The sequence below is a fragment of the Bufo gargarizans genome, chromosome 5 (genome assembly GCF_014858855.1).
Source record: "Bufo gargarizans isolate SCDJY-AF-19 chromosome 5, ASM1485885v1, whole genome shotgun sequence".
Lineage (NCBI taxonomy): Eukaryota > Metazoa > Chordata > Amphibia > Anura > Bufonidae > Bufo > Bufo gargarizans.
Window position 1 is genome coordinate 180058041 of NC_058084.1, and position 24913 is coordinate 180082953.

General features: G+C 42.7%; 1 protein-coding gene across 1 annotated transcript in view; it reads right to left on the reverse strand.

Moving 5' to 3' along the window:
• The window catches only part of EGFR (epidermal growth factor receptor), a 208302-nt gene that overhangs the window by 18045 nt on the left and 165344 nt on the right, over positions 1–24913 (reverse strand). The window contains exons 16-19 of the mRNA XM_044295282.1: positions 22984–23022; positions 16403–16544; positions 4873–4995; positions 2446–2544 (exon numbers count right to left, since the gene is read on the reverse strand). Coding sequence (XP_044151217.1) covers positions 2446–2544; positions 4873–4995; positions 16403–16544; positions 22984–23022 — 403 coding nt within the window. The remainder of the gene's footprint in view (positions 1–2445; positions 2545–4872; positions 4996–16402; positions 16545–22983; positions 23023–24913) is intronic.

Below are 24913 nucleotides of genomic sequence, written 5' to 3' on the forward strand. Positions count from 1 at the left end.
ATAGGTGCTCTTTGTAGTGGCTCTTCATTCTGGTCCTTTCTTTAAAGGAGTTTTACTATGACACACAATGGGGGCATATCGCTAGAATATGCCCCCATTGTCTGATTGGTGCGGGTCCCACCTCTGGGACCCACACCTACAATAAGAACGGAGCGGGGAAATGAACAGAGGGTGCACTGCGCATGTGCAGTCGCCCTCCGTTCATTTCTATGGGGCCACCAAAAATAGCCAAGCGCTGGCTTGGCTATTTCAGTCTGTCCCATAGAAATGGATAAGAGCAGGGGCCGTGCGTGCGCAGTGCGCTCCCATTTACTTCAATAGGAGCAGGGAAATCCGGGGTCCTCCAGCCACAGCTCTCCCCACTCCACTCTCGTTGTAGGTGCGGGTCACAGATGTGGGACCCGCACCTATCAGACAATGGGGGCATATCCTAGCGATATGCGCCCATTGTATATGATGGGAATACCGCTTTAAGGGTCCATTCACACGTCTGTGTGTGTTTTGCGGATACATGGATCCGCAAAACACGGACACTGGCAATGTGCGTTCCGCATTTTGTGGACTGCACATCGCCGGCACTTAATAGAAAATTCCTAATCTTGTCCGAAATTGCGAAATTGTGGACAAGAATAGGACATGTTCTATTTTTTCGGGAACGGAATTGCGGATCCCATAGATACATGCGGAACAGAATTGCGGACGTGTGAATGGACCCTTAGAGTTTTATTTTTAGAAGTATTCATTTCAACAGCATCAAGATATCAGGCTTTTGTAGGGGTTGTCCAACCTAGAAACCGACAACCCCAATGGATGAAACGGATGCCTACTTAAAAAAAGAACCCAAAACTCCTGTCTGCCGCCCTGCTGTTCCCACATTACTGCCCCATTCCTGGTTGCACCGGAAGTGGCTTGGTCCCATAAGTCTGCAACCACTGCAGCCAATCACTGGCCTCAGCAGTCACATGTGCTAGAATGGCACGTCACAAACATGTCTGTTTTAGTAATTATAGTATACCCCATGAAATAACAATGCTGCAGCACCCTTTCTTAGAAATCTGCATTCTGGTGCTCCCTTGTTCAGCCTCCCGGACATAGATAACTAAATTGACAACTGGGTGTTACCAATTCACTTTTAATATTGTGTGTCCTTACAGAGTGTGATCCTGTGAGCACTTAATGGACACTATCAGAGTGAGTAAGCACACTTATCAATGGGGGAAATTGTCAATGTATTCAATTTTTCCATGAGAGGAGTGGCACAACGCAGAGTTCTACTACAAAAATAATATATACTAATATGCTATCGTTTTAAAGGAGCAAATCTTCAAAAAAATGTTTTGCCCCATTAGGAAAAATCACTTTCAATATGCAGCCCAGGCAATTAGTCGTCATTCCAGGGGAAGCCGCAGGCATCGAAGCAAATAAAATTACATGAAGGACCATATAATATATGGTCGCTGAGTCCTCAAGACTTGGATTTCCTCTTTGCAGTGGTTCCTCACTCGGGTAGAGGAGAAGTCTCTCCAGGCACTCACAGATTTGCACAATTGCCTTTCTACAGCAGCAAACTTCCATTTTATTCATCTTCTGAGGAAGGTCCACCAGGTTAGGACCGAAACATATACACTATACCTAAGAGTGCAGCGCTCCCTTTTTTAACTGATGTCTCTCTCTCTATGATGTCCATAAACATTAGCAGGACAGGGGTTGTACTATTAGGAACTGGATATTTTAACTTATTAGTTAAGCACATATTCAATTATAATTTTAACAATAACATTACAGTACGTATTATATTACCATTGCACCGATCTACAGTCTACAGCTCTTTATCTATTGTAGAACAACATCCAGGATGCCCTGATGTCCGCCAAGCTGAAAATACTGACTAAACAAAGGGGCTTTCTTTCTTCATGTAATTGTGTATCATGGTTACATCTTACATGGAGTCATGCCATCAAGTCTTCCACTCAAAACATAATATTTGCAACTTCTCCAACCTTTGCAGATTTCCAGAAACGAGAAGAAACAGAGTTTTGTTTCCCATTTGTTTACCTTGGAGATGATGAAGGTACATTGTGATCTAATAAAACTATGCCTGGTATTTTGTCCCAATCTGCTAAAAAATACCATTCGTTAAAAAAAATAAAAAAAATAACAGCCCAGGGGAATTGTGGTTACCAAGATCTACATAATAATTGTTTCATTTGTCACCAGACCAGATTCTACATGAGCTCAGTTTTAATGAATAGCTATTTGGAAGGAGTTCATGTAACACCTAGCCTTACCACCAATGATACCAGCTAGTGTCGAATGCCATGCACAGAATTGAAAGCAAACCTTAGCAAGCTATGGAGACTAACACATTTAAAAAGTGGTACAAATGTAATACTGTATTTGGAGGATGATAAAATAATTTTAGTCAATTGGTAAACTGATACTCACATCTAAAATTTCCTTGTTGGCTTTAGGTGATGTGGCCTCACGTAACTCTTTGATAGCAACAGGAATTTTGATGCCCTCACCTTCTGGAATCCAAAGACCCTAATTACAGAGATTAAATCCATTAGTGAAAAACACATAATTGTTAAGTATGTATATACTTATACTGTATTAATCATAGGTTTTCAGGTTCTTTGTTTTCACACCTCCACAATGAACAGTTAATTGTGTACTAGGGCAGCTGTCTACTAAGACACTGGACACTGGCCACTGGACCAAGGACAATGGTCACTGTAAGGACTAGTAAGATTTATCAATCCATTATTAAATAAGATCTATCACTCCATTATTAATCATGACTAGAGGAGAGGATCCAAATGAACCTATGTAAAAAAAATGAAAATCCAAAATATTGCAGCATGTACATCCCATATATGTTTTGTATTTGTTTTGGCTGTTCTGCAACTACACACATCTGCTTATGACTGCCAACAGATGCCAAGTTGCATTAAGATATTAACTTATCTCCTATTTACAGAAGAATGGAAGATCATTTGATTAAAGAGGATCCAACTGCTGGACCTGCCGCTCGAATGAATGGAGCGGCAGGTCAAGCATGCATGCAGAAGTTCAATTCATTGTCTGTTGGACTGCCATAGATAGCCAAGTACTGTAGTATTTATTGAATGATTATATCACGGGCACAGCAAGGGAGGGTGAGCAGGGCATATGCGCAGAATGTTGAGGGTGCACCAAGGCAGTTCATTTACATGGCGAAGCAGGGAGCCATCTGCTCCCTGCTTCACTGTTCCGCTGAGCTGCGCCGCACCCCAGCAGGCCACACATCGCAATACTGGGCTGTGTGGGAGAAGCGGTACAGGCCCGGGAATCAGACTCCTTCTACACAGACAGCAGGGCAATGTGTGTGTTACCACGTCATGCTGCTTCTGCTGGGGACTGCTGAGGTTGTGCATAGTTACATAGTTAATGCGGCTGAAAAGAGACATAAGTCCATCAAGTTCAACCAAGGGATAGGTGGAGATGCGAATCCCAGAAAGGAAGTGAGAAACAAGTCAGTATTTTTTTTTTTGTTATTTTCTTTTTCTTTTAACTTTATTAATGGAGCTGGATGGGGAACAATAGCCAAAATGTAGGCCTTACTGCTGTGAGGGGGGCACAAGGTGGACAAAACTACTGTGAGTGGGGCAAAATATGGGCATAACTACTATGAGGGGGGCACAACGTGGGCCAACTACAGAGAGGGAGCATAATGTGGGCTAACTATAGCGAGGGGGCATAATGTGGGCTAACTACAGCGAGGGGGCACAATTTGGGCATTTCTATTTTGAGGGGGGGTTCAATGTGGATATTACTACTGTGAAGGGGCACAATGTGGGTATTACCACTGTGAGAGGACACAATGTGGATATTACTACTGGGAGGGGGGACAATGTGGGCATTAGTACTGAGAGGGCACAATGTGGTCATTACTAGGATGAGAGAGTACAATGTGGTCATCAGTACTGTGGCAGGGCACAATGTGGGTATTAGTACTGTGACGGGGCACAATGTGAGCATTTGAAATGTGAGGGGACACAGTGTGGGCATTACTAGTTTGAGCAGGCACAGTGTAGGCATAACTACTATGTGGTAGCATTAAGGGGAAAGCAATGCCCTAGATTAATTAGTATTTGGATTGCTAGGTCTTACAGGGCCAGCACAGTGTCCCCTGCTGGGGATTTCACAGGGACAGTCACCATCCCTTGTTTATGTGGTTCTTCTTGTTTGCTTTATCCCCACAGAAACCAGGGAAACCCTGGATGTGGTAGGACCAGTTGGTTCTTCCATTTATCGCAGGGTGTACTGGTACTGCTGTGTACCCTATGATAGATTTTACCAGGTGTACATATGGGGGTAATTTACAAAGACCAGCTTTTAACGCCGATCTTTGTTCCCCCCTCTGCACTGCTGGATGATTAACCTAATTTATAAATTAGGCACACCTCCAGCAGTCTGTGTGCCTGGAGTTAAAAATTACTCAGGTCCCTGTACTGCTCTCTCCCGTCTGTTTTCAGGTGTAAAAGATGGTAAATGTGTCGGGGCCAGAAGTCAAAAGCCCCTGTCATGCACTTACCACTAAATAATTGCAAAAACGAGTCTTGCAACAAATTTTACTCCTAAATTATTCATCCATAACCCTAAGGGGACTGGGTGGGACTGGTTGATTACAGTTATGCACTGAGCAGAGTTAGAGTCGTGACCTAGTATACAAAATTTGCTGATGTTGTCCCCATTTCTGAACTAATAGAGTTGGGTGGCAAATGCTGAATCCTTGCCCTGGGTGCGGGAAAGCCTACCTACACCCCTACACCGCTATATAGAAACTGAAAAAATAAAAAATAAATAAATGATCATTCCCTCACATCATACCTGATATACAGTCCCAAATGCTCCTGACCCAAGGACCTTTATCTTCTTGAATTCAGTTTCTTTCAGGATTCGAAGAAGTGCTTGGTTTGGAGCTTCACCACTGGGAGTAATAGGTTCCACTAACTACAATGAAACATTGAATTATTATAATACCATCTCCACATCATATCAGACTACATCATACAACTTCTCCCCAGTAGAATGTGTGACAAGTGCTAATCTAATATATCATGTTTATTTTTAATATAATTATATGGGGACCAAAAAAAGAACAATTTGTATAGTGATAATACATAAGATAGACCTAAACACAGACATAAAGTAGATTAGCAACCTTACTACATTATGAAAATGGTTGCCTGGTTCCTAACAAGGATTCTACACCATTACCTCAAAATAGCTTCCCTGAAGGAGGTAGAAAACTGTCCTGTTTCTACTGACTCCTACAGGTTGGCTGTGACAGTTATTTAACAACTTTTTTCCTGGGAATATTGTACTATAAGCTTTATCTCAAGATGGCTCAAAAGGAAACAAACCTGCCAGTCATCATCCAGAGCCGGCGCTGGAGGACGAAGTTAGCGAGCAGCATTGTATCATCTCAATTGCTGCAGGCTTTGGAAGATTAGTACTCTAAGTATTTTAGAGAGTCTCTGATCGGCACCCTGGTGGAGGTGGTGCCCAGTGGTAGGAAGCAATCTCGAAGAAGTAAAATTAGTGAAACCACAGCCTGCAAGGATTTTAATATAAATAGATGGCTCCAAATATGACCATGGGTTGACCCTAGTGTTTAAGTCCATCCTAGACCTTGGTCACGGCCAATTAGAATTAGCAGGAGACTAGCAGATGTGTAGTGGAGCATCTACACCTTCTCCAGCGCCTTTTAATCGGCCATGATCAAGGTCCAGGATGGACCGAAAAACTAATGTCGTCCCTATGATGGTCAGATTTGGAACTCTCTGTATAAAGACAAATTTATTTGCATCTCAATCATTGAGTGCCATGGTTTCACTAACTTTACTCTATAAGTACTGAGTGCTATCACTGCAGGGAGATACCACTGAAATCAGCAGGTCTGTCACTACACCATCCTGTTCTCAGTGAAGGCAGAACAGTGCAGCTGACAGGTTCCCATTAGCAAGATGTTACATCGCTTCCCTATTACTGTTTTATGTGGCCTAGTTCTTTGCCATCCTTATTGAGATATAGCCAACAGAATAATGCTCCCAGGGATAAGGTTTGCTAAATAACTCTCACAGCCAACCTGTAGGTGGCAGTAGAAACAGGACAGTTTTCTACCTCCTTCAGTGGAGCTATTTTGAAGTAATGGTATAGAAGATATCATTAAAGGGGTCTTCCAGGATTTTGATACTGAGGACCTATCCATAGGATAGGTCATCATTATCTGTTCAGTGGGGATCCAACACCTTGGCTGTTTGAGAAGGCACCAGAATTCCTGGGAGCGACACTGCCTTCTTGCAGCTCACTAAGCACAGCGCCATACATTGTATAGCGTCTCTGCTTGGTATCGTGCTCAGACCTACTGAAGTGAATGGGGCTGAGCTGCGATACCAAGCACAGCCACTATACAATGTATGGCGCTGTGCTTGGTGAGTACAGAGAAGGCTGCAGAGCTCACAGCACCATCGGGCCTTCTCAAACAGCTGATCGGCGGAGGTCCCGGTGTTGGACCAAAGGATAGGTCATCAATATCAAAATCCTGCAACATTTGTCTGGAACCAGGCAGCTGACCGGTTCCTTTGAAAGGGGTTTCTTGTTTTCAGACAAATTAAATGTATCACCATATAAAATAAAGCAATCCTGGCACGTTGAAAGCCCAATCCAATCTGCAGGCAGCACGATATGGAGCAGGGGGAGCTGGGCAGATTGATAAACTTATTTGTGAAAAATATTCAGTTCGACTTTTATGTTATGTATTTATTTCACTGCTCTTTCTATGTTTAGGAGTCCAGGGGGTGGTCCTACTCAGTAACTGACAGACTTCCCCCTGTGCATACAAATATGTGCCTATTTTCCTTCAACTGAGCTGACAGAACGTGAAGTATTTTGAACCTCACAAGTGTAGGCCATGACTAAGAACAAGACTTTCTTAGGAAACGCATATTATTCTCTTGTACTCATTGTGAGCATTTTAATTCTGTTTAAATAAAAAAGGTCAAATTTTACAAGTGCCAGTGCAGAAAATCTTTTCTGGAAATTCTATTTCTAGCATTTTAATGATTTGGAGAGCTTTCTAACTATGGGAGAGTGGACAAGATTGAAGGCCGATGAGCTGATCTATATGGTTTGTATTTTATATGGACTTTCTAGAGTACAGGCTGTTTAGCTCACAGAGCTAGCATTCCACGTCTCAGCTGAAAGCAGGACTATGTACAGAATGTACTGGCTTGTTGTCTCTGAATGTAAACAACAGTGTTCTTGTTCACTGACATCAAATGAATATCTTTAAAATTGTGAGAAAATGAAACATGAAGTTATTACAATGTGTATAACTTGTTATACAATGATTAAGATTCATTTCTATAAAATTGAAATCCATTTATTAGTTCTCATGGATAATTTATTCTCAATGCAGTGGTCCCCCTAATAAAGTGTAGACTTACAGGTTTAATTCAAAGGGTTGAACAAAAATATCCTACGGAACGTTTGGGAATTGCAACCATTTTTCTACAAGGCCTCCTCATTTCAGGGGCTCAAAAGTAATTGGAGAAATGAACATAAAATGTTCATTTTTAATACTTTGTAGAGAATCTATTGCAGGCAATGACTGCCTGAAGTCTGGAACCCATGGGCATCACCAAATGCTGGATTATCTCCTTTGTGGTGCTTTGCCAGGCCTTTACTGCAGCTGTTTTCAGTTGTCGCTCATTTTTGGGTCTTTCTGCCTTAAGTTTTGTCTTAAGTAAAGTGCATGTTCGATCAGGTTGCAATCTGGTGATTGACTCGGCCATTGCAGAAAGGTGAGCGAAGCTGGCCCCCCTTCAATCAGCACAAACAAAAACTCCAGTGAATTTCTTTAGTGCTACGTTTGTGCTGTTTTGTGCCGCAAAAATTAACATTTGTGCTGCTTTTATTTTAAAGATAATAGCAACTGTTTGTTTCAACATGATGACATCACCAGCCCCCCTACAACAGCAAAAAGACATGAAACTTGCTGGATGGTTAGTGCTACGTTTGTGCTGGTTTGTGCCATTTAAATCTCCATTCTGCCTCCTTTCGTTTTCGAGTTATTAACCATTTATTGAAAGGTCACAAAAGGTCACCCAGCCCCCCATCACAGCCAAAAGACACAAAACTGGGCCGGTTGGTTAGTGCTACGTTTGTGCTGGTTTGTGCTGTAGAAATTAACATTTGTGCAGGTTTTATTTGTAAGATAATAGCAAAACTGGGCTGGTTGGTTAGTGCTGCATTTGTGCTGTAAAAATGATCATTTGTGCTGCTTAATTTTATGAACTCCATTAACAGGGCTGAAGCCAGGGCCGGCGTCATAACCCGGCATCCCCGGGCAAGTGCCGGGGCCCAATGCTCCTGGGGGGGCCCACTGAGCTGCTATGAGCACTTCCATCAATACAGATGGGAGCTCTCACTGCTGTCATTTCACTTATGCAGTACCCCCCTGGTGGGCCCTCTGAGCTGCAGAGACTCAGACCACGCCCCCTCTGCACAGGACACACCCCTCTACACAGGGCACGCCCCCTCTACACAGGACATGCTGCCTGAGGAGGGAGACCGGAGGGCTGGAGCAGAGAAGTGTGAAGACTGTGAGTGAGTCTGCACTGTGACTGTCTCTTGTCTGTGGGACAGAAGGGGGGGACTCTTCGATCTGCTGCTGCTTCATTCTATTTAGTTGTGTTACTGTTTCATTAAGCAGTTTGTCTCTATGACACCTGCCCCCCCCCCACATATCCTGTCCTATCTCATCCTCATGGGGCCCCTGCTGTCTCCTTTCCTCCCTAATGTATCCAGAGCTCCTGTTTCACCCTCCTATCTCCTATTGCTGCCCTGCACAGACCTCCTGCCCCTACTTGTTGTATGAATCACCCTCAGAGCCCCTTCCACCTACTTGCTGTGTCCACCCCTCCTGTCCATCCAGGGCCCCTGTCTCACTCCTCTGCCTCTCATTATGGTGGCATCTGAACAGCATTCACCATAAGGACCTTCTAACGTCACAGGGTCATGTGACTATGCCCCCCACCCAGTACTGTGCCCCTTTATACCCTGCATTGTGCCCTCTTACCACACCCTGTGCAGTGCCCATACTCATTCCCTGTACTGTGCCCTCTTATACCCTTTTATACAGTCACTGTATGGTGGTTTTATCATTGTATGGCGGTGTTATCACTATATGGCGGTGGTATCCAATAACTGCATGGCCATAACTGTATCCCCTTCCATGCCCACACCACTTTTTTTAGACCTGGCATAAGCGGGAAAAGATACAGATTGCGGTGTTAAGGACCTTTGCACCACAATCTGTGTCAGAAATACGCCTAATATAGACGTATTTCTATATAATAAATGACCCCCTAATTGTATTATTATTCGGGGGTAGGGCTAGTATCTTTATAGTATATACAGTCATGTGAAAAAATTAGGACACCCTTTGAAAGCATGTGGTTTTTTGTAACATTTTTAATAAAAGGTTATTTTATCTCCGTTTCAACAATACAGAGAGATTAAAGTAATCCAACTAAACAAAGAAAACTGAAGAAAAGTCTTTTCAAGATCTTCTGTAAATGTCATTCTACAAAAATGCCTATTCTAACTGAGGAAAAAGATAGGACACCCTTGCCCCTAATAGCGAGTGTTACCTCCTTTGGCTGAAATAACTGCAGTGAGACGGTTCTTGTAGCCATCTACCAGTCTTCGACATCGGTCTGAGGAAATTTTACCCCACTCCTCAATGCAGAACTTTTTCAGCTGTGAGATGTTTGAGGGGTTTCTTGCACGTACAGCCCTTTTCAAGTCACCCCACAGCATCTCAATGGGATTCAAATCTGGACTTTGACTTGGCCATTCCAGGACTCTCCATTTCTTCTTTTTCAGCCAATCTTTGGTTGATTTACTAGTATGTTTTGGGTCATTGTCATGTTGCATGGTCCAGTTCCGCTTCAGCTTTAATTTTCTAACTGATGGTCTCACATGTTCTTCAAGCACCTTCTGATACACAGTAGAATTCATCGTGGATTCTATGATGGTGAGCTGACCAGGTCCTGCTGCAGCAAAGCAGCCCCAAACCATGACACTTCCACCTCCATGCTTCACAGTTGGTATGAGGTTCTTTTCTTGGAATGCTGTGTTTGGTTTACGCCAAACATGTCCTCGGCTGTTGTGTCCAAATAATTCAATTTTGGACTCATCTGTCCAAAGAACATTATTCCAGAAGTCCTGGTCTTTGTCAACTTTATCTCTGGCAAATGTCAGTCTGGCCTCGATGTTTCTCTTGGAAAGCAAAGGTTTCCTCCTTGCACACCTCCCATGCAAGTTAAACTTGTACAGTCTCTTTCTGATTGTAGAGGCATGTACTTCTACATCAACAGTAGCCAGAGCCTGCTGTAGTTCTCGAGATGACACTTTAGGGTTTTTGGAGACCTCTTTGAGCATCTTGCGGTCTGCTCTTGGGGTGAACTTGCTGGGGCGACCAGTCCTGGGCATGTTGGCAGTTGTTTTGAAAGCCCTCCACTTGTAGACTATCTTCCGGACAGTGGAATGGCTGATTTCAAAATCTTTTGAGATCTTTTTAAATCCCTTCCCAGACTCATAGGCTGCTACAATCTTTTTTCTGAAGTCCTCTGACAGCTCTTTTGCTCTCACCATGGTGCTCACTCTCACTTCAACAGTCAGGAGCACACCAAACTAAATGTCTGAGGTTTAAATAGGGCAAGCCTCATTCAACATGCAGAGTAACGATCTACTAATTATGTGCACCTGGTGTGATATACCTGTGTGAGATCTGAGCCAATTTAAGAGGGAATACATGTGAGGGTGTCCTATCTTTTTCCTCAGTTAGAATAGGCATTTTTGTAGAATGACATTTACAGAAGATCTTGAAAAGACTTTTCTTCAGTTTTCTTTGTTTAGTTGGATTACTTTAATCTCTCTGTATTGTTGAAACGGAGATGAAATAACCTTTTATTAAAAATGTTACAAAAAACCACATGCTTTCAAAGGGTGTCCTAATTTTTTCACATGACTGTACATTCTAGTGTATTATACTGTGCCCTGTATTTCCCAGTAGAAAATGATCCTTGGGAAGCACAGTCCTCATCCCTGACCACCAGGACCAGTTAGCGTTCTGTCAGTACATGGCAGCCTCCCCTCTCCGCCATGCTGCTCCGCTGAGTACTGGGGCTTATTCTAACACTATGGCTGGGTTCACGTCCTATTTTTGCCATCCATTTAATGTATACCAAAAATGTATGCGTTAACAGATGCCTCAGACTGATGCCGTACAGTGGCGTCCGTTCACCATACAGTTCCATTGTAAAAAAACATATACGTTAACGTATGCATTTTTTACTTGACTCTTCAGGATACAAAAACGTGGAGTGCTGCACATTTGTATACATCAAACCGATAGGAAAAACGCGATGTGAACACACATTTGGGGGGAGGGGGCGTACTAAAATTTGCTGTGGGGCCTAGTCAGTTCTAGCTACATCACTGCACATCTCCTTCTCTCCTCCAGGCCTGGCTCACTGCTGCAGCGGGCCGCCGGAGAGAAGGAGCGCAGGGAGCTGCAGTTAGTGAATGACAGGACCTGCAATGATAGGTATGTGAGGGGGCCACTGGGGGGTCATTCATCACACTGTGAGGGCCCCTTACACAGTATAATGACTCCCAGTGCCCCCCATTTAGTATAATGATCCCCATTGACCCTCCATTTAGTATAATGACCACCAGAGCCCCCATTAAAAATAATAACCCCTCATGCCCCCTCCATACAGTATAACCCCCAGTGTGGGGGCAACTGGGGGTCATTATTCTGAATGGAGGGTCACTGTGGGGTCATTATACTGTAAGGGCCCTTTACATAGTATAATGACCCCTAGTGCCCCCCATTTAGTATAATGATCACCAATGACCCTCCATTCAGTATAATGACCCCCAGAACCCCCTCCATACAGTATTCCCCCAGTGTGGGGGCTACTGGGGGTCATTATTCTGAATGGAGGGTTACTGTGGGGTCATTATACTGTAAGGGCCCTTTACATAGTGTAATGACCCCCAGTGTCCCCCATTTAGTATAATGATCACCAATGACCCTCCATTCAGTATAATGACCCCCAGAGCCCCCTCCATACAGTATTCCCCAGTGTGGGGGCTACTGGGGGTCATTATTCTGAATGGGGGAGACTGGGGGTTATTATTCTGAATGCAGGGCCACAGGTGGTCATTATACAGGGAGGGGATTGGAGGTTCATTATACTGTGTGAAGGGCCACTAGTAGTCATTATACTGTGTGAAGGGCCACTAGTAGTCATTATACTGTGTGAAGGGCCACTAGTAGTCATTATACTGTATAGGGGCCACTGGGGGTCATTATACCGTGTGGGCGCCACAGGGGGTCAATGTAAAAAAATGCCTAATGGGGGCCCACTGGGATTTATCGCCCAAGGGCCCACATGAACCTGGAGCCGGCCCTGGCTGAAGCATACTGACTTTACACAGGTAGTAAGACAAGTTAATGTGGACTGGCATCACTTGAAGTAAGAATGATTATAGCATGCAGACACATCAGTCTCAATGAAAAAGGTAAAAATAGGTTTAATAAGGAATGGCAACATCAGAGACCTGCAACCTGTAAAGGTGTGCGGACACCCAGCGAGAGTCACAAACACATGTGCATTTGATGCATTTTGTCAGTGCCTTTGTAGTGCCTTTTGTGACAGCACATCCTACAGTAATTATGTGACTCAAGAAATAAGCAATGTAGAATGTTTTCAGCTTGTGAAAGCCATGGCAGAAAAAGGTGTACAAAAAGAAATTTACATGCTGAGAGGTAAAATCCTAAAGGGACATATTTGGAGCAGAACAAATAAAAGCAGGACTCCAGCTGGTTAAAGCTGGGTGCAACTTATCATCAATAATTTCAAATGTGTTCTCAACAGTGCCCAGTATAGTGGCTGAGAGCAAATGTTCTTCAGAAACATGTTCAGGACATGTTGGAGCATCAAGAAATATTGCATGTGTATCAGTTGACCAAGACATATTAAAATCCAGAGGAGTTTCAGCTCTACAAGATGCAGTCAACAAACATATTAACTTACCACCTTCAAAATGCCTGTCACGCATCCATGATGTGCAACATACACCTATGGAAATGCAGTTTTTTGACCCTTCAGTTTCTGGAAATGTTCTTTGTAATGGTACAGTAGGACACACCATCAAAACAGGACAGCAGCTTTGGATTGACACTGACATAGGACTCTGGGCAGCTTGTGAGACACGAAGCAGAGGTTCACAAGAAAGATTTCTTGAAGCAGAACTCTCAGAATTTCCAGCCTACCTTGAATTAAATGAGAACAGGTTCACTTTAAGAGCTGTTGTTGCATTTTGCCAACCAGCTACCAGAAGCTCTCTAGGCCATTACATAGCCTACTGTAAAAGGTCTGATTACGCATGGGAAAAATATGATGATTTGACAAATGGTATGGCAGTGGTAAATTCACATACCAAGATCTGCCCCCATACTGTTCTGTACACAAGAGGTAGCTGCTTGTAGTCCACAATAGAAGACACCAGCACTGGATAATATGTGCCAGAAGTAAAGCACTTTTTATTATATTGACACATACATCAAACAGCCAACATTTCGGGGCCATGCAGGGTCCCTTCTTTTGGCCAACATAGTGACGGTCACTATGTCGCCTAAAAGAAGGGACCCTGTATGGCCCCCAAATGTTGGCTGTTTGACGGACACAGCGCCATCCATGTTGTCACTTCAAGCACCAACCTCTTACTCAAGGTCTGTACACTGTATGGAGTGCTGATGATTTTGTATTATTAGCTGCTTGTAGTTCCAAGTTACTATTTGTTAAGCGTAGGTAGCAAAGGTTTTAGCTTGAGATAATCTACTTTTTTATGCACTTCCCATGGACAAGTGCAGTTACCGTTTAATGAAGACTGCGAAAAAATCAGGACTTAATATGGATATCTCTGTGTTTGGGTTTATTTGTTCTTTATTTGTCATTGATTTTCATGAAAACTTTATGATCTTCAGTTCGTAAAATGATTTGTAGAATAAAAATGTTTGAGACACATTTTACTATTCTACTTCTTGATAGTTAGTATTTATTTTTTTGGCTGTAGCTATAATCATTCTTACTTCAAGTGATGCCAGTCCACAGTAACTTGTCTTACTACCTGTGTAAAGTCAGTATGCTTCAGCCCTGTTAATGGAGTTCAGAAAATTAAGCATCACAAATGATCATTTTTACAGCACAAATGCAGCACTAACCAACCAGCCCGGTTTTGCTATTATCTTACAAATAAAAGCAGCACAAATATTAATTTCTACAGCACAAACCAGCACAAACGTAGCCCTAACCAACCAGCCCAGTTTCGTGTCTTTTGGCTGTGATGGGGGGCTGGGTGACCTTTGGTGACCTTTCAATAAATGGTTAATAACTCGGAAACGAAATGAGGTAGAATGGAGATTTAAACGGCACAAACCAGCACAAACGTAGCACTAACCATCCAGCAAGTTTCATGTCTTTTTGCTGTTGTAGGGGGGCTGGTGATGTCATCATGTTGAAACAAACAGTTGCTATTATCTTTAAAATAAAAGCAGCACAAATGTTAATTTTTGCGGCACAAAACAGCACAAACGTAGCACTAAAGAAATTCACTGGAGTTTTTGTTTGTGCTGATTGAAGGGGGGCCAGCTTCGCTCACCTATTGCAGAATATTCCACTTCTTTGGCTTAAAAAAAACCTCCTGGGTTGCTTTTGCAGGATGTTTTGGGTTATTGTTCATCTGTACTGTGAAGCGCTGTCCAAGCAACCTTGGTGAATTTGGTTGAATCTGAGCAGGAAGTATATCCTTGTACACTCCATACTTTCTTCTTCCCATCATTCTTATACAGGTTGATCTGTCTAAAGAATGCTGTTCCAGAACTGGGCTGGTTTTACATGTTTTTTGGCAAAGTCTAATCTGGCCTTTATTTTTGAGGCTAATTAATGGTTTGCAACTTGTGGTGAAACCTCTGTATTTGCTCTTGTGAAGTCTTCTCTTTATGGTAGACTTAGATACTGATACTTAGATTCCTGGAGAGCATTCTTCACTTGGGTATATGTTGTGAATGGAGTTTTCTTCACCATGGAAAGAATTGTGTGATCATCCACCACTGTGCACTGCTCACCAGTGCACTGATTTGGAAATTCCTAAACCCTTCTCCCAATTAGGATGTGAATACCCTCAAAATAAAGCTGACAGTCTGTACTTTAAACCCATACCCATATTGATCACGCTCCTTACTAGATATAATAACAAGGCAATGGGGTAGAAGTAGAAAATACATTCACTTAGTAAGTTGATTAACAATTCTGTCTCCTACAGTGAGGAGGCAGGGTGCTCTGTGTAAGCGATTTTCTCTCTTTGCTCTAGCGAGCTGTATACACAGCTCTCAATGAATCAAGTGATCACTGAAGGCTGAGTAACTGCATGAGCTGCTGGATTTTAGCACATCCTAATCAGCTCTGCAGTGAGGCTCCACAGCCTTGGTCAAGCATCCAGGGGCTGTTTTCCCACTGTAACTGAAAATAATATGAAATCAGCAATGTAAAAAAAAAAATAACTAATGTTAGAATGCCTCCAAAGGTCTTAAATTACCTTAAAGGTAGCAAAAAGTGTAAAAAAAAATAATAAAGACAAAACAAAAAATAATATGACAGTATACTATAATTCTAACCGCACCTCCAACTGCTATATAAAAACAACAGTGACGGGCAGGGGTCACAATATAAAAATGTTTCATACAATAATAAAAATGGAATAAAAATAAAGCCCCGTGTATCACCAAAAAAAGTTGTCAAAATTATTTCATTAAATAAATAAAAAAGTTATGGCTTTCAAAGCCTCAAGTACTAAAAAAAAAAGTTAAAATTTGTCTGGTCAGCAAGAGGGGTAAATGGCCTTGTCTTAAACTGTTTAATTGCAAGGGCCCCCATGACTGGCTTTTGTCTCCTAGACCGGGACTGTGCCATACATATTTCTATGTATTTCTATTCATATCCTATTTCTTCATTATGATTGTATGTAAGTTGTTATGCAACATTGTTGTTACCTGTAAAGAAATTATTTCTACATGGTACACCTAATTCTGAGGCAGCTACACAGCCAGTCATGTGTATAATCTAACTTGGTTTATGGGTATTGAAGTATCTTTTCCCTCACCACCTCAACTACTTTTACAGTACATACATGATATTTTATTTATAAAAATTAATTTTTTCATTTGTTTTTGTATTTTTTATATATTGCATTTTTATGAAATCAATAATGTCCGCACCTCTCTTTCTTGCAGTAATCTACGAAGAGTCCGCTTTCTGTTAATGCGATTTCTTCGCATAAAGAAAAATGCAACCAATCCTAACACAACAGCTGCCAGAATGCCTCCAACGACACCGGCAGCAATATACGCCACACTGGATCTAAAAAAGAAAAAAATGTTTTGTTACAAACAAATACAACGCTGTCAACAATCCTTTATGGTCAATCTCCAGGGCCTGACTACATATTAATCTCCCTCCCTTTAAAAGCTTTATTTGCAATGAGGTATCTCATAAAACCACTGGGTATGTGGGTATGGATCATTTCATGGGGGGAGGGGGGGGTCACTCTTTGAAGATTCACATTGACATTAATATTAGGTAATTGATAAAAAAAAATTGTTACAGTAAAATAGAGAGACTATTATGTCTATATTATTAATATGTTGTAGTTCTGCTGGAAATCTAGTAGCAAATCCACCACAGTGGAGATTACAAGAGAATAAGAGATTTCTGCTAACACTTTGAATAATGCTGCCAACTGGCTGCAAAGCAGAATAAATATTACTCAACCCGACGGAGTTGAAAGGGATAATCAGAATGCAATTTGTACAGTGCTTGTCAAGGTTTTTTGGGGATGTGTCAATTTGACCTTCACTCTTTCCCTAACTGTTAAGGGTCCCTATAGTTTGTGAGCTGCTCAAATCTTTTTATTGCTGCTTGTACATTTTTAAGTCTTTGAGAGATGGAAAATCTGACATAATTCTTGCATGAAAGCCAAACATCATTCATAGCGTGGCTCCAATTCAGGCTCTGTGATGCTGTTCTGACACCAAAAGGGTACTGATGACCTTGCAGCTTTGAAGAACATCCACAAATAGGAGCACAGTGGAACCCTTTGTGCCAGGGGTGGCCAATCTTACGGACACAAAGAGCCAGAAAAAAAAACGTATGACTACCAGGAGCCACAAGCTATACATCGCGTGGTTGTAATTATTTTTTTCTGTTACGGTGTTCACCGCATAGGAAATTTTTCGGGCATGGCGATATGTAATATGTTTATTTTTTATTCTTCGTAAATTTTATATGTAAAATTGGGATTTAAACTTTTATTTTTTATTTTTACTTTTTATAACTTTTTTTATTTACTATTAGCCCCCTTAGGGGCTAGAACCCTTGTCCTATTCACCGTAATAGAGCTCTATTAGGGTGAATAGGACTTCCTACGCTCCCTACTGCCCTGTGCATAGTACACACAGCAGCAGGGAGCGTACCATGGCAGCCAGGGCTTCAGTAGCGTCCTGGCTGTCATGGCAACAGATTGGAGCCCCAGGATTACACTGCTGGGGCTCCGATCGGAACTGCCACCAATGATACTAATATTTGGGGGGGGGGGGGGCACTGCGCCATCAATGGTTAGAATTTATAATACGGGGGGGGGGGGGGTAACATTCATTGTAATTAACACATTAATTCAAGTAGAGGAGGCAGCGGGTGCCGGCGGCGGTATCACATACCCGGCCTCAATAACAGGGCATGCGATCCACAGAACCGCGGCAATTAACCCCTCAGGTTCGGCGGATCGCATTCCCTGTTATTGAGGCCAGGTATGTGATACCGCCGCCGACACCTGCTGCCTCCTATATTTGAATATTTGAATTAATTACATTCATTGGTGGTGCAGTGGCCACAGCCGCCGCCCTTCTCCTCCCTGCTATCTCTCCATTGGTGGCAGTGGCAGCCGCGTCACAGTGGAGAGGGAGGGACTTCCTCCTTCTCCACTGTGCTAGTGAAGAGAACATGATAGGTGCTGAGAGCGGCGCATGCCATGTTCTCTATTAAGCTGCGCAGCTGCTTCCCACCTCCACTGCAAGAGCCGTACTTGAAGTGGCAAAGAGCAGCGGGTTGACCACCCCTGCTTTATGCATACAGCATCACTATAACCATGGGCCAAGAGTCTCCTAAAACATTTAACCCCTTAAGGACACAGGGCGTACCGGTACGCCCTATTTCCCGAGTCCTTAAGGACCAAGGGCGTACCGGTACGTCCTGACTTAAAATCGGCATTCCGGCGCCGCGGGGGTTAATCGGAACGGGATTTCGGCTGAAATCATTCAGCCGGCATCCCGTAACAACGCAGGGGGGGGTCATTTGACCCCCCCGTATCGGCGATCGCAGAAAACCGCAGGTCAATTCAGACCTGCGGTTTTCTGCGTTTCCGGTCCATTCGGGTGTCCGGTGACCCGATGAACCGGAAAAAGACTGCGATCGGTGGCGTAATTATACACCACCAATCGCAGTCCGAGGATTTGAGGAGGCGGTGCTGGCCCTGGTGCTGAACACTGCTGTCCAGGGTGCTGATTGGTGCAGGGGAGAGAGGCGCGAGATTCAAACTTCCTGCGCTCCTCTCTCCCCTCCTCTTCCTGTTCTGCACGAGCACCCGGCAGCATCGTCCAGCACCAGCTCCTGTGTCCCCCTAATCGCCATCCATCACCCTCCTGCACCCATCGCCACCCAGGTAGGTTAGGGTCAGTGAGGGAGAGGCATTGTTAGGCAGGGAAAGAAGGGAAAAGTTAGTTAGGAAAAAAAAAACAAAAAACTTTTAACTTTTACACAAAACTTTTTTTTTGATCCATCTATCAGACCCCAGACCCCCCCCTGCCACTTGCCCCCCCCTACCAGCCCCCCACCACCACCATGACACCATGTCCCATTAGAAGCCCCCCCTGATGTAGCCCAGACTAGAAACTCCAAAAAAGTGACCCCATCTAAGAAACTACACCCCTCAAGGTATTCAAAAGTTACTTTACAAACTATGTTAACCCTTTAGGTGTTCCACAAAACTAAATAGCGAATGTAGAAACAATTTTAGATTTTAATTTTTTTGTTACATTGCCTCAAAAAAGAGTAATATAGAGCAACCAAATATCAAATTTACCCCAAAAATAGTCCCAAAACAACAACCACCTTATCCCGTAGTTTCCTAGATGGGGTCACTTTTATGGAGTTTCTACTCTAGGGGTGCATCAGGGGGCTTGAAAGGGTACATGGTGTAAATAAACCAGTCCAGCAAAATCTGCCTTCCAAAAACCATATGGCGTTCCCCTTCTTCTATGTCCTGCCGTTTAGCCAAATAGTAGTTTACCACCACATATGGGGTGTTTCTGCAAACTACAGAATCAGGGCAACCCATTTTGAGTGTTGTTTGGCAGTTAACCCTTGTTTTACTCCTAGAAAAAATTGATTATATTGGAAAATTTTCCAAAAAATTGAAATTTCATAATTGTTTCTCCATCTGCCATTAACTCTTGTGGAACACCTAAAGGGTTAACAAAGTTTGTAAACCCAGTTTTGAATACCTTGAGGGGTGTACTTTCTTAGATGGAGTCACTTTTTTGAAATTTCTATTCTAGGGGTGCAACAGGGGGCTTCAAATGGGACATGGTATAAACAAAACCAGTCCTGCAAAATCTGCCTTCCAAAACCCATATGGTGTTCCCCTCCTTCTATGTGCTACCGTTCGGCCAAACAGTAGTTTACGACCACATATGGGGTGTTTTTGCAAACTACAGAATCAGGGCAACCCATTTTGAGTGTTGTTTGGCAGTTAACCCTTGTTTTACTCCTAGAAAAAATTGATTATATTGGAAAATTTTCCAAAAAATTGAAATTTCATAATTGTTTCTCCATCTGCCATTAACTCTTGTGGAACACCTAAAGGGTTAACAAAGTTTGTAAACCCAGTTTTGAATACCTTGAGGGGTGTACTTTCTTAGATGGAGTCACTTTTTTGAAATTTCTATTCTAGGGGTGCAACAGGGGGCTTCAAATGGGACATGGTATAAACAAAACCAGTCCTGCAAAATCTGCCTTCCAAAACCCATATGGTGTTCCCCTCCTTCTATGTGCTACCGTTCGGCCAAACAGTAGTTTACGACCACATATGGGGTGTTTTTGCAAACTACAGAATCAGGGCAACCCATTTTGAGTGTTGTTTGGCAGTTAACCCTTGTTTTACTCCTAGAAAAAATTGATTATATTGGAAAATTTTCCAAAAAATTGAAATTTCATAATTGTTTCTCCATCTGCCATTAACTCTTGTGGAACACCTAAAGGGTTAACAAAGTTTGTAAACCCAGTTTTGAATACCTTGAGGGGTGTACTTTCTTAGATGGAGTCACTTTTTTGAAATTTCTATTCTAGGGGTGCAACAGGGGGCTTCAAATGGGACATGGTATAAACAAAACCAGTCCTGCAAAATCTGCCTTCCAAAACCCATATGGTGTTCCCCTCCTTCTATGTGCTACCGTTCGGCCAAACAGTAGTTTACGACCACATATGGGGTGTTTTTGCAAACTACAGAATCAGGGCAACCCATTTTGAGTGTTGTTTGGCAGTTAACCCTTGTTTTACTCCTAGAAAAAATTGATTATATTGGAAAATTTTCCAAAAAATTGAAATTTCATAATTGTTTCTCCATCTGCCATTAACTCTTGTGGAACACCTAAAGGGTTAACAAAGTTTGTAAACCCAGTTTTGAATACCTTGAGGGGTGTACTTTCTTAGATGGAGTCACTTTTTTGAAATTTCTATTCTAGGGGTGCAACAGGGGGCTTCAAATGGGACATGGTATAAACAAAACCAGTCCTGCAAAATCTGCCTTCCAAAACCCATATGGTGTTCCCCTCCTTCTATGTGCTACCGTTCGGCCAAACAGTAGTTTACGACCACATATGGGGTGTTTTTGCAAACTACAGAATCAGGGCAACCCATTTTGAGTGTTGTTTGGCAGTTAACCCTTATTTTACTCCTGGAAAAAATTTATTATATTGGAAAATTTTCCAAAAAATAGAAATTTCAAAATTGTTTCTCCATCTGCCATTAACTCTTGTGGAACACCTAAAGGGTTAATAAAGTTTGAAAAAACAGTTTTGAATACCTTGAGGGGTGTAGTTTCTAGAATGGGGTCATTTTTGGGAGGTTTCTATTATCTAAGCCTCACAATATGACTTCAAACCTGAACTGGTCCATAAAAAGTGGGATTTTGAAGATTTCTCAAAAATTTCAAAATTTGCTTCTAAACTTCTAAGCCTTGTAACATCCCCAAAAAATAAAATATCATTCCCAAAATGCTACAAACATGAAGTAGACATATGGGGAATGTAAAGTCATCACAATTTTTGGGGGTATTACTACGTATTACAGAAGTAGAGAAACTGAAACTTTGAAATTTGCTAATTTTTCAAAATTTTTGGTAAAAAATGTATTTTTTTATGCAAAAAAAATAACTTTTTTGACCCAATTTTAGCAGTGTCATGAAGTACAATATGTGACGAAAAAACAATCTCAGAACGGCCTGGGTAAGTCAAAGCGTTTGAAAGTTATGAGCACTTAAAGTGACACTGGTCAGATTTGCAAAAAATGGCCCGGTCCTTAAGGTGAAAATGAGCCCGGTCCTTAAGGGGTTAAAGGGAACCTGTCACTGGGATTTTGTGTATAGAGCTGAGGGCATGGGTTGCTAGATGGCCGCTAGCACATCCGCAATACCAAGTCCCCATAGCTCTGTGTGCTTTTATTGTGTAAAAAAAAAGATTTAAAACATATGTAAATTAACCTGAGATGAGTCAGAGCTTGAAAATATGACTCTTCTCTGGTCACACAAGTAAGATATGACTCTTTTATGTTAATTTGCATATGTCCCCATACACAGAGCTATGGGGACTGGATATTGCGGATGTGCTAGCGGCCATCTAGCAACCCATGTCCTCAGCTCTATACCCAAAATCCTGATGACAGGTTCCCTTTAAGGCTAGTTTCACACTGTCGGCAGAGATTTGGCAGGCTGTTCTGGCAGTGGGGTCTGGTTGATCCGGGCGGACTGATACCACTGCACGCAGCAGTATTTGTCCGGCTGAATCCCGGCATACTGGATCTTCACCGGACCTATTATAGTCAATGAGGCAGAAGGGCATTCCGGTACCGTCCTGGATCCAGAGGACTCTGGTAGGCTGCTCTCTGCCGTGACAGCCTGAAACTAGCCTAAGCATAATTTTGCATCTTTTAAAGCTGGGAATGTTGGAACCTATCAGTTTTTGCACCCTGTCAATTGGTTTTGAAATCTTCACAATTGGGAAGATCTGTGAATATAACAGATATTTAAAAGAAAACTCTACTATTGAATTAAAATTTATGACCTTTCACAGTTTCAATAAAAAAAAAATGATAAGCAACCCTGTTAATACTTTGCTCTGCTTATTTTGCTGTGATTTTGCATTACATGTTTTCGTTACCATTCCGGTTTAAAGGGCATCTGTCAGCAAGGCCCCCATTTCTCCTAGAGACTCATTTGCATATATTAACACATCATTTTCTCAGCAATGTGGGCACATAGGAACATGTGCCCAACGCGTATTCCTTCAGCTGCCAAGCGGTCAGCCAGTTTCATAGGTACAAAGCTGCTGACAGATGCCCTTTATTTCTTGTATTGTATTTTGGGAACTCAAAACTTTAGGATTGGGACATGGCCACTTAAAGACATCTCAGTATCTATGAAGACATTTACAGAATGTTAGTGTCTACCAAAATAATGCAGACGTCTTACCCAGAAGATTTACAGCCTTTAATACCAGGACCTGTACACCTGTTAAAGTAAGAAGAAAAACACATATTTTACATACTTTTACATTTTGCAACCCTAAATTTTAGAGATCTAAGAATCTAACAGTACTGGAAGGTACAAATGACAGGATGGTCAATGTTCTAGAACTGGAATAGTAAAAAAAAAAAATGAGGCAGAGGAATGTACCTTATTCTATATCTTCTCTCTGACTTACCCCAAAATGTACTCCAATAAGAGATATATAAAAGCAAGACAGGGGGCTACGTAGCGCAACCAAACCCCATAGGACAATATTGGTGCTGATTCTATTGATTATACACTTTAACACGGACAGATTGGCCTTCAGCTTCCCCTCTGATGCCCATTCAAACTGGATCTCAAGAATCCGGTGCTAGAAGCCAGTATCCCGTTTCAAGTATCCCTTAGTAAATAGGGATAAGCTTGCCCCCCCCCCCCCCCCCATTTTAATGGGCCCATTAGCAGCTGTCTAGGCTGCTTCTATGGCATGGTATGGATTCCTATGGCTATCTGTCCATTTTAGGTAAAGATAGATGTTCAAGCCATTACCGACTGTAGCTGCCCATTCTAAAATAACCAGTAGATGGCAGAACTAGTCAAAAGATGTATAGTGGTAAGAATTTATCCTGATTCTGTCTTAACATAGAAGAGCTAGAGAAATAGCCCATAAATCAACTTACTCCTGGAGTATGTTATGTCAGAGCAATGAGAAACTACTGTTCATAAAACAAGTGTACCTTGAGGTTATTGGGCCCTAATGCATAATCTGTAACTGGGCCCCCGCTTACCATGTGCAGTTTTTATAATATTGACTCATCTTACGTGGAAGAGTAGCACCTACACCTCTCAGGCATCAGGGCCTGGATGCAACGGCTACCCCTGCACCCTCTATCGATACACCCATTTTTGGGGGGGAAAGCAGCCTGTCAATCTTAGGGATGCCATATAGTTGCTACATATCTACTCACTTAGGCCTCATGCACACGACCGTATCTGTTTTCAGATCCACAAAATAGGGATGCGCTCTGTGTGCCATGCACATTTTTTTCCAGACCCAAAGAATTCAATGGGTCCTTGTTCCACATTTCGCAGAAAAATCACACAGATGCAGAACGCAAATGGACAGTCCGTGTGCTTTCTGTATCCGTACGTCCGCTACCCAAATCTATAGAACTTGTCCTATACTTGGCTGCAAAATGTGGACCACGGACCCGTTGAAGTAAATGGGTCCATAAAAGAGGCAGATGCAACACGGACGGTATCCGTATTTTACAGATCCCCAATTTGTGGACCACAAAATACATACGGTTGTGAGTATGAGACCTTATGAGGTGAAAAAGCCATGTGTCATTGCATGTATGAAGAATGGGTTCAATCTCTGAGTTAGGCTACTTTCACACTTGGGTTCGCAGCGGATCCATCTGGTGTTTGCACAGACGGATCCGCTCCTATAATGCAGACAATGGGATCCGTTCAGAAGTGTGAAAGTTAGTCAGACGGATCCGTCCAGACTTTACATTGAAAGTCAATGGGGGACGGATCCGTTTCAAATTGAGCCATATTGTGTCAACTTCAAACGGATCCGTCCCCATTGACTTACATTGTAAGGCTCCTTTCACACCTGCGTTCAGGTGTCCGCTCGTGAGCTCCGTTTGAAGGGGCTCACAAGTGGCCCTGAACGCAGCCGTCTGGCCCTAATGCATTCTCAGTGGAGGCGGATCCACTGAGAATGCATCCGTCTGCCAGCGCTCAGCCTCCGCTCCGCTCAGTGAGCAGACACCTGAACGCTGCAAGCAGCGTTCGGGTGTCCGCCTGGCCGTGCGGAGGCGAGCAGATCCGTTCCGAATTATAATGGAAGTCAATGGGGACGGATCCACTTGAAGATGACACCATA